General features: G+C 44.1%; 2 protein-coding genes and 1 non-coding gene across 15 annotated transcripts in view; 1 reads left to right on the forward strand and 2 right to left on the reverse strand.

The window, feature by feature from the left end:
• Nucleotides 1–2,262, forward strand: part of LRRFIP2 (LRR binding FLII interacting protein 2) — a 117,373-nt gene extending 115,111 nt beyond the window's left edge. For all 12 annotated transcript variants that reach the window (XM_006161073.3, XM_014592661.2, XM_014592660.2 and 9 more), the window contains 3 exons: nt 95–174; nt 769–873; nt 1,317–2,262. In XM_006161073.3, the coding sequence (XP_006161135.1) occupies nt 95–174; nt 769–873; nt 1,317–1,427 (296 nt within the window). In that variant the 3' untranslated portion in view covers nt 1,428–2,262. The remainder of the gene's footprint in view (nt 1–94; nt 175–768; nt 874–1,316) is intronic.
• Nucleotides 2,263–3,074: 812 nt separating this feature from the next.
• LOC114010150 (small nucleolar RNA U13) lies at nt 3,075–3,175 on the reverse strand. Its single transcript, XR_003551518.1, has one exon. It is a non-coding gene; the product is annotated as a small nucleolar RNA U13 (small nucleolar RNA).
• A 905-nt stretch (nt 3,176–4,080) lies between these two features.
• The window catches only part of MLH1 (mutL homolog 1), a 50,216-nt gene continuing 44,318 nt past the window's right edge, over nt 4,081–9,978 (reverse strand). For both annotated transcript variants that reach the window (XM_027776802.1, XM_027776803.1), the window contains 4 exons: nt 6,830–6,994; nt 6,177–6,269; nt 5,628–5,741; nt 4,081–4,404 (listed from right to left, as the gene is read on the reverse strand). In XM_027776802.1, the coding sequence (XP_027632603.1) occupies nt 4,237–4,404; nt 5,628–5,741; nt 6,177–6,269; nt 6,830–6,994 (540 nt within the window). In that variant the 3' untranslated portion in view covers nt 4,081–4,236. The remainder of the gene's footprint in view (nt 4,405–5,627; nt 5,742–6,176; nt 6,270–6,829; nt 6,995–9,978) is intronic.

A 9,978-nucleotide genomic window follows, 5' to 3' on the forward strand; every position in this document is an offset into this window, starting at 1 on the left:
TCATCCTCCTGCTGCAGGGCGTGGTTGCCTGAGGGGTCACACACACCTTCATGTCTGAGAGATGAAAAGAATTCATTCTTTTCTTCCATTCTAGGAGATGCCAATAGACAAATTAGTGAATACAAGTTTAAGCTTTCAAAAGCAGAACAGGATATAACTACCTTGGAGCAAAGTGTAAGTACTTCATTACGGCACCGAATGGCTTAGAAGACATCTGCTTCCTACAGCTAAGCACCAGCACCGTGGCCGCCGGGGTTCTGAGGGTTGCCTTGCAGCCAGAGCTCTGTAAAAGCTCTATATTAAAACAGCAATGACAGCAGAGGGCACCTGGTGGGGCACTTCAGGCCTTCTGTTTTCTCTAAATACATAGGAAACTGTAGAAATAATTGTTTTTGGTAGGCATTTCAAGAGAATTCAGGATCACAGTTTATAACAAAATCCCTCAGTGTACATTTCAGAAAGCCTAAAAATTTCCACTCAGTGAGTCTCCTCTGATTAAGTTACTTTGGCACTCAAACAACATGGTCATCATAAAACTTAACGTGAGAAGTTGGTCCTGTAATGAGTCTGCAGCTGTAATCCTCCCTGGGGACACTTCTTGATTTATTAATAGCATTGGGTTCTGAGAGGACCCATGACTCACCCTAAGGGGACTTATTAGTGCTAGATTACTTGGAATTTATAATGACATTGTATTTCTGTCTTGGCTACCAACAAGCAGGAGCTTCCAGTGCCCAACAGTACAGGCCTGTGTTCTCGTATTTACAGATTAACCGGCTTGAGGGACAGGTGCTGAGGTACAAAACTGCAGCTGAGAATGCGGAAAAAGTTGAAGATGAGCTGAAAGCAGAAAAGAGGAAGCTACAACGAGAGGTACTTGATTTAGTATGGTTTTTTTTGGAGAATACTCTTAAATAGGAAAAAATCCTTTGGAGACAAGTTGTTCCCTATGTAAGAATTTGCTACTGGGTCAAATCTTAGGGAAACTAGAGTGGAGTCACTTTCGTGTAGTTTTTGATCTGCAGGGTGACTGCCTTTTTCTTTCATGTTTTGGTCAGATAGGCGATAAGTAAAAAGACGGTTTTGTTTACTGGTCTGAGATCAGGCCTGTTTCTCCAGCTTCTGTCGTTTCTGTGATTTACGCAATCCTTGGCATCACCGTTCAGCCCCTCTGGCTGAGTAAGACCAGTCAGGCCGTGGTGCCTGTGTGAGCCCATCAGAATGAGCCGCGTCCCCATTTCCCAGAGAGCTGGGAATGAAGGCGCGCTGGGTTTGATTCTGACCCTGTGACATGACCACCCTCTTCCCGCCTCCAGTTACGAACGGCACTGGACAAGATTGAGGAGATGGAGATGACCAACAGCCACCTGGCCAAGCGTCTGGAGAAGATGAAGGCCAACAGGACAGCACTTCTGGCCCAGCAATAGGGAGGCCACCCTTGGACCTGGGGCGGCTCTTGGGGCCCTGGCCAGACGGACTGACTCTTTTTGTACATTGTCACAGGCCCCTTTCAGTACTGTTTGCGTTTTGTCATTAAAACAGCCACCTTTGTATTTTATAATTTATGAGAGAATGAAGCAGGTTTGAATCTTCATGAATGAACTTTGGATTTTTGTTTGTAGTTTGATTCTAGACTAAGAATTGGTCCATGCCGTTTTTATTTTGTATTTCCACAATTTTAGAATCAAGTTTACCCACCATTTTCCTCCAGCAGCCTTAGTGACGGCACTCAGAGGCCTGATGTGGGTTCTAGAAGACAGCAATTCTGAGTGCTCACTGAGACGCATGCTGGAGACCTCAGAAAACACAAGTGCCTTCTCCACAATGCAATTCAGACTTCAGTGATACCAGTCAGTGGTCAAAAGACATTAACCCTAATGTCAGCTAGCATTTATATTATAGTGAAAAGATGAGTTAGTGGGTGGGGAATCTATGTTTCAGTCAAATTTTTATGCTTGGAGGAAAAGCAGTTTTTTTTTGGTAAAATATTTATATAAGAAACTGTTAGAAAAAGATTTAGGGAGTGTATATAAAACTTACTTTATAGCACGGGGTGGAGGAAGTCCAAGGCCTAACACTCTTAAAGTAAGAGGAGGGTCCTTATTCTTTAATAGCAACAGTGCTGTACCCTGTAAAGTATTTTATCTGCTGCTTACTCATGGAATAAAACCTCACACAAGCCCAAAGGGGAAGGGGAGGCACGGGGCAGGCAGGCGAAAAATCTGCCTGAACTTTCTATTAAATACACCCTTCTGCCAACCACAGCTGGTTACGACACATTCATTTTGTCACAGGAGTCTTTCAAACAAAAATCATGGCATCCTTGTCCCTCCTACTTGCTCTTCTCCTCTCCTCCTGAGGGAAGAAGAATCTGGAATGTAGAACCTTTTCTTTTTAAGGACTTTGGTCTCATCTTTAAAGGTACCCAGTTCTGGAGAATTTTTAACATCTAGTACAGCTGCTTTACACGATTTGCGATTCTCTCTTGTTCGCAGTCAAGGTGGTTTCATGGAAATGATTACTGTTTCTTCAGAGTGTTTACACGGAACATATATTGGGGAAAACCTAATGAATCAAGGCACGTAAGATTAAAAAAAACTTGAAACTAGATAATAAAGTTAACCCAAAAGTAAATAAAATATCTAATAATTATTCCTTCATTTAGCGTAATTAGCCCTTCATTTTTTGAAATATTTTATATTTTTATTATTTATACATTCAATCGCTATATACATCATTTAGATTGTAAAGAGATTGTACCCAGCATGATACACCTCAGTCCAGTTGAGAATACTATACACATTCTCATCCAGAAATAACCAACCATATCTGTGTCCCACAAATATCTTCTCTCCTTATTTCCCCCCTAATTTCCTTTCCTGCACTCTTCCCCTCCCACACTCTCCTTCCACTTTGTCTCTAGTGCCCACAACTATTTTTAACGTTTATGTCCTCCAGTCTTTGAGTCTCTACCATAGAGTGTGGACAGGCCAGCCCTTCCTTTTTACAAAACGTGAAAACAAATTTTCCGAATTAAGAGGATTCCTTTTTTTTTTTCTTTTCTTCTTTTGTCATGTCACATGGGTACTCTGCTGACGTTGTGACGAGGCTCACAGGAGACGCATATCACACAGTGGCATGAACACCCAATCACACATATGAACCACTAAAGGATCCAAGGTGATTTCTTATAAATTTTCTAATAACAACAGGTTATGTGGTCAGGGATGAATATGAGAATGTTTGAAGGGACCAGCAGTTGGCGTAATGGCTATGTCACTGAACTCCCATGTAGTTGACGGCGGTTCAAGTCCCGGACCTGGTGGCTTAAATTCATGCTGGGCACATGTGCATGCGTGCCCAAGATCCCGAGAGGAGAATGGAGACGGGATTGCAGTGTGGTCACCCCCCCGGGGAGTGATTTCTCACTTTCTGTCAGTCTGTCTCTTTTTGGCGAGTGCACATGCCCTATAGCAAAAACCTCTACAAAAAAAAAAAAAAAAAGAGAGAGAGAGAGGATGTTCTAAAATGTGGATTTAGCCTAAAGTTCCCCAGCTGGAACTAACACACTCTGTGGTCCAGCACTTGAGGCCTCAGAAACCCCTCTTTGCCACTCAAGGTCATGACTCTGTGCCCCTCTCAGGTTCCTGGAACATCAATTGAAATGCCGTGAGTCCTGTTATAAACTGACCTGCCCTTATGTGTCTCTTCCATTCTGTTGTCTGTCTTTCCCAGTGAAATGGCTCCATTTCAGCTTAGAATATTGTGTTTTTTCCCACTGGAGTCTTGTCATTGGACTTGACTTTAAAGCTGTACATACTCTTCCTCCCTGTGCTGAATGCTGTGCTTCTCTTAATGTGGCATATCTTGGCACTTACAGTTTAAGTTCGTATTTTTACATCGTCCTTCAGATAAGAATACCTAGAAATTTCTTCATCCTAATTTGGTAGTATTCATAGCCATTTGGGCCAGTTTAAAAACTCATATTGGTTATGCACTGGATAAGTATTTAAAATAATAATAATAAGTAAAATAAATAATTTTTTAAAAGTTTTAAATATAATGAAATTACATAAGAAATCACAGTAAGACATACCTGATCATTTATTTATAGTCAATCCACTGTGCATCAAGGAGGACTAGTGAGAAGGCAAAGTTGAGTCTTTCGTCTTCACTCCTACCAACATAGGGACACTAGAAAGAACCACATGCCCCAGAGTCCGCAAGTGACCGTATTTAACATCTCTCGAAGACTTTGTAGAGGTCGGGTAGATTAGCGAGCTGCAAGATACTGCCATCTTCTGTGAACTGTTTGGGAGGCAGAAGGTGTGAGCGGAAGGCCTTATAGACAATGTGTTCCACAGCCCACTTCCAGGAGTTCGGAGCAGAGCCAGGCACTTCATTCTGGAAAATACAAGGTAGCTGTCACAAGCCTCCCCATCCCACATCGCAGTGCATACTGGCTTCCCGGATGATCAGATGTACTCTGGGCCTAGGGAATCTTGGTGGCTTGTTATTGGCTGTGAAGGGGCCTCAGGGATTCTGTAGGCCTGAACACAGGACAGAAAGGGGAAAAGAAGCGACTGCTCACACAAGACTGTCTCCTGTGGACCTCTCGTCTCCATTCACGGGGAAGGTACTTATGGCAGCAGGATCGAACAGAATGTCTTATCCTGCCCGACATGTGGATGGTAACAGCAGGGACTCTGCCCTATTCCAAACTGAATTCAGGGGTCTTCAAGTAGTTTTTTAAGAAGTACCAAAGGTCAGAAAATGAAATGTGTGAAGGTTACTGTGCTTCCTCATTCCCCTCCAAGTTTTCTGCCTATCCTGTCTCATGTACATGAAAATGTTTTCTCGTCTGTCCTTGAGATTTTCCCTGAGGTGAATTTTTTCCAATCCAATGAGGTACTCTCGGCCCAGTTTGGGAAGAGTGCTGCACTGCCTTCTTACTGGCGTGAAGTTCCCTAAGGGCCTTGGTCACCAGGTCTTAGGACTACACCTCTGCTCCACCACCGCATGATCTGGGAGTCCCCGAGCTTCCGGCTGTCCTCGTTTCTCACTGTGAAATGAGCAGACCGCCTCACCTCGGAGAACGGTAAGCAGTCATGGGATGGGTATGGATTCATGGCTCCCATTTGAGTCTTACACTATCTCAGCTCCCTTCTCTGAAGTACGTGTGGACTAAAAAGAATTGCCATCTGACTGGAAAAAAGTGAAAGTGAAACATTAGGAACCCAGACTCCTGCATCAAACCGTAAGAGGAGTTACAGAGCCCTGTTTCCCTGGGAAGGCAGTGGTTGAGTGTAAGGCAAAGGCAAAGACAGGAGGCCGACCCAGTCTCAAGGCTGGCTGCGTGCTGGAGGGCTAACGGTGGGGATACTGGCCCAGCAGCCTCGGGCAGTCCTTCAGTCTCCTGTTTCTCACTGTGATGCTTGTTTTAACACGTGCCAGTTTCTGAGATCACTTTGGAGGGACATTCTGAGAAGGAAATAAAAACGGAATGAAAGGTGATCACTGTGTTTAAACCTTGTGATATACAGTGAAACCCCAGGCAAGTGTCCTCTCATAAAGGTTGTGGAGGGACTGTCGCCGTCCTGCGGTGCCCACAGTGTTTTACACAGTACCTGCTGGGCTGAAAGTGTCGACTCCTCAGATATATACTGCTTCCGGACGGAGTAGAACATAGCACATTCTTTACTGAGGCTTTCAAAACACTCCTTTTCTTCATCCCAGTTCACCTGGTCCAAACAATTCAATACCTCAGTGGTTTAAATACCTTTCTTATTCATTTTTTTTTGCACAATCCTTTCTCTTCCAGTCTCCTGGGATTTGGGGCATGCACACATACATGCCTAGTGTGTTCTTCAGGCCACCAGGTCTGGGACTCAAACCATGAGCTGGCCATGTGGGTTCCAGGTGCTTTAACACCATGCCACCTGCTGGCTCCAATGCATTTTCATTTCTAACTGGAGATCATAATGACTTCAGTGTGACTGGGGGGGAGGGGGCATTAAAAACCATGACTTGGAACTGAGTAACACTAGGAATGAACATTAGTGTGGATAAAAGGGGGCCTTCCACTGTGTTAACTGTCACTGGTTCTTGACAAATGAAGGTGTGGTCACAGGCCCTTTCCCTCCCATGTGCATGCATGTGCTTGGCTGGTCACTCACCTCTGTGGCCAGGCGAAGGATGAAGATAGGCAGTCCCTCCAAAGGGGGCACATAGTTGTCAATCAGAAGGGGCAGTCCTGTTAGGTTTCCTTCCTGCTTGTGGAAAGAGGCCAGCACGAGAGGACAAGAGAACAAATGCTGCTATAGTTTAATTAAATTCCATGTCTCCAGTGCTCCTCCAGGCCTCATCCTCATATCTGCTACCCTGTCCTCATATCTGCCAGTCTGGGTGACCAGGTACCTGACTGGGCTGGACACTGGGGACAGAACAGTTAAGCACTTAAAGGGCTTTTTGTCCAGATATGCAGCAGAACAACCTCTTCTCATCAACCAAACAGCACATCAAGATGGAAAGCCCCAGGGATCAACAGGTAAGAGGAAGAACTGAGGGAACAAATAGCATAATCCCATTTACGATGGCTGGCAGGCACTGTGGAAGTTAGGTCTCGTGTGTGTGGGTCCACCCTGGAAACAGAGATGGGCACCAATGGAGGTGATACAGCTGTGTTACCCAGAAATGCAAAAGGGAGTGGAGACCATGGATGTCATATGTGTCAAATCCTGCTTCTACAAGAAGACCACCAGCCTTCCAGTCCTCATCCTAGGACTTCTTTGTGAAGGATACAACAGAGGTCTAAGAATGGCCATTCTACCTCATCAATCTCCAAAGAGAAATAGTCTGCCAGCATCTCGGCCTTCTTCTTCAGAAACTCGACAATGTACTCAGCAAGTCCTTCTTTGGGGCCATCTTCCTCTGTCCAGCCGCTCTCAGGACTGTCTAAGGCGAGCATGGCGAGGTCAAACAGCGGTGCTGGCTCCTGGGAAGAAGCAAGAACATTGAAAAGCAAGCATTACCAGGCCACTTAGGGAAGTCTGACTCCCACAAAACCATTATCAAGACAACTAAGAAACCACTCGCTTCCCACTTCCTCAAAGGAAAGGCCTGAACGAGTTACAACAAAACCCCTTTCTTCCTCCTCCTCAATGGCCATCTCAACAGAAGATGTAGACAAAAAGCTACTGAAGAGGTGGGAAGGACAAGGCCATGGGAGGTGCTTTTTTCCTGGGTAGCCTTAAGGACTACTTTCCTAAAAAAAAAATTAAGCAGATTATGTATACTGCTTCACCTGAAAGGGGGGTTGGGGAGGTGAGTGGAAGGAGAATTAGTTAAATAACATTTTAGGTAAATCATCTGGTGAGGAAGAAAACGGAAATCTATGGTGAAAAGATGTCTAAGAAACTGTCTTCATTTCTCTCCTTCTGATGTTGTTATTCTCATTAATGTTATAAACCCTTTAGTACACTGTTAATATTTTCTCATAATAGAGGAGTCAGTTAATCAAAAAGAAAACACTCCTATGCATTTATGCACCCAGTAACAGAGCTTTAAAATACAGGAAGAGGCCCAGCCACAGTGGGGCAAGTGAGAAGGTTCTGCTACCTGAGCCTGAGACATACAGTAGGCTTCGGTTTCAGTCCCTGGGCCGACCTGAACAGGCAGGCACAGTAGTGCATGCCTCTACGACTAGCTAACTGGGACATAAGGGCAGGAGAACTCCACATCCAAGACCCTGTCAAAAATACCTTTTTCCCCTTCTAAGAAAACTAAAAAGAGAGTAAGGGTCAGCTCTGTGGCCTAGTGGTTAAAGGAGCTGGATCCCACGTGGCCAACTGCGATTCAAATCTTGGCTCAGGTGGCTTGAGACATACAGCAGGCACATGTGTATGCATGTCCCAAATCCCAACAGGCTGAAGAGAAGGGGGGAAAGGGAGTGTAGCATGATCACGCCTCACTGGGCAATCCTTTCTTGTTTCCCTCTGGCCAGTGCATACACTCTTGGCAAAACAAAGAGGAGGAGGGGAGGGCCACCAGATGGTGTAGTGGTTAAGGCACTGGACTCCCACATGTTCAACCTTGGTTTGAATCCTAGATACCCAGCAACTTGAAACTCAAGTGAGGCATGTATGTATGCATGCCCAAAATCCTGAGAGGAGAGCGGAGGAGAAGGGACTGTGGTGTAGCCAACCCCTGGGGTGGGGAGTGATTTCTCACTTTCTCTCCAACAAGTACAGGTGCCCTAGATCAAAAATCTCTCCCCCACCAAAAAAAGTATATGTATATATATATGTGTGTGTGTGTGTGTGTGTGTGTGTGTAAAAACTAAGAGAATTACAAAGAGAAATAGGCAAATTAACAATGATAGAGATTTTAATACTTCTTTCTCAATAATGGATAGAGTAAATAGAAACTCATTAAGGATGTAAGAAGATTTGATCATCACAATCAATTTGAGGTACCTGATACTTATAGGACATTATACTCTATAAGATCAGAATACAAATTCTTTTCAAGTACACATAGACATTTACCGATACAGGCCATAGTCTTAGTCATAAACCAAATCTCATAAAGTGTAAAAGGATTCAAGTATGTTCTTTGAACAAATGAAAGGAAATTATGTATCATAGCAAAACTCTGAATAATCCCCAAGAGAGTGGGATTAAGTAACACAGTTTTAAATAACCTCTGAGTTAAAGAATAAATCAAAGGGAAGTTAGAAAGTATTCTGAATGGAATGAAAATGAGAACAACGTATCAAAACTGGTGAAAAGCAGTACTTAGGCAATGGCCATGCCCTAATCTCTTCACTTTCCTCTCAGGATTTTGGGCACATATATACACATATCTAGAGTGATTCTCAAGCCACCAGGTCTGGGACTTGAACCATGGAGTCAGCCACGGAGGATCTAGCCCCTTAACTACCATGCCAACCTGTTGGCCTGCACTTCCAGTCTTACTACTGCTGTTCAACATTGTACCAGAAGTTCTAGCCACTGCAATTAGTCAAGAAATACTGGGCATCTAAATTGGATAGGAAGATGTAAAGCTTTATTCTCAGAAAACATGATCATCTCTATAGAAAATCTGACAATCTACACAACTGTCATGTAAATGAGTTTGGCAAGGCTGCAAGATACATTAATATACAAGTCATGCGCTTATGCATACCAGCATTTCTTAAAGAATGCCATGTACAACAGCATCAAATAACGTGAGATACTAAGGGTTTAGTCCGACAGAAGATTTTCTCCCTAAATTGATCTACAGAGGCGACACTTTTCCAATCAAAATCCCAGAAGGTACTTTTGTAGAGTATGTCAAATGAAAAAAATAGATATGAAACTACCTAAGTAGCATGATTTGAACTCCATGCATTGAAAAAGTCTTGGTAGAAATGGCTAAAATTGTTAGTAGAGGTTGTGTTTGGACCATGGCTTTAGAGGGTGTTTATTTCTATTGGATTGTTGGGAAGGTCAGGATGCTTTTTTTTTTTTTTTTTTTTTTGAAGAGGCTTTTTTTTACTATAGGGCGTGTGCGCTCACCAGAAAGACAGAAAGAGACTGAGAGACAGAAAGTGAGAAATCACCCCCCAAGGGGGATGGCCATGCCACAATCCTTTCTCCTCCATTCTCCTCTCAGGTTACTGAGCACACATGCGCATGTACCTGGTATGAGTTTAAGCCACCGGGTCTGGGACCCAAACCATGGTCGACTACATGGGAGTCCAGCGACATAGCCATTATGCCATCTGCTGGTCCCGAGTCATGATGCATTTTTTTTTTTTTTGAGAGATTTTCACTGTAGGGCGCGTGCGCTCTCCAGACAGACAGAGAGAGACATAGAGACAGAAAGCGAGAAATCACCCCCCAGGGGGGATGGTCACGCCGCAATCCCTTCTCCTCCATTCTCCTCTCGGGATCTTGGGCACGCACGCACACGCGCCTGTCGTGAGTTTTAAGC

Source organism: Tupaia chinensis, unplaced genomic scaffold, assembly GCF_000334495.1.
Source record: "Tupaia chinensis unplaced genomic scaffold, TupChi_1.0 Scaffold138098_1, whole genome shotgun sequence".
Classification (NCBI taxonomy): Eukaryota; Metazoa; Chordata; class Mammalia; order Scandentia; family Tupaiidae; genus Tupaia; species Tupaia belangeri.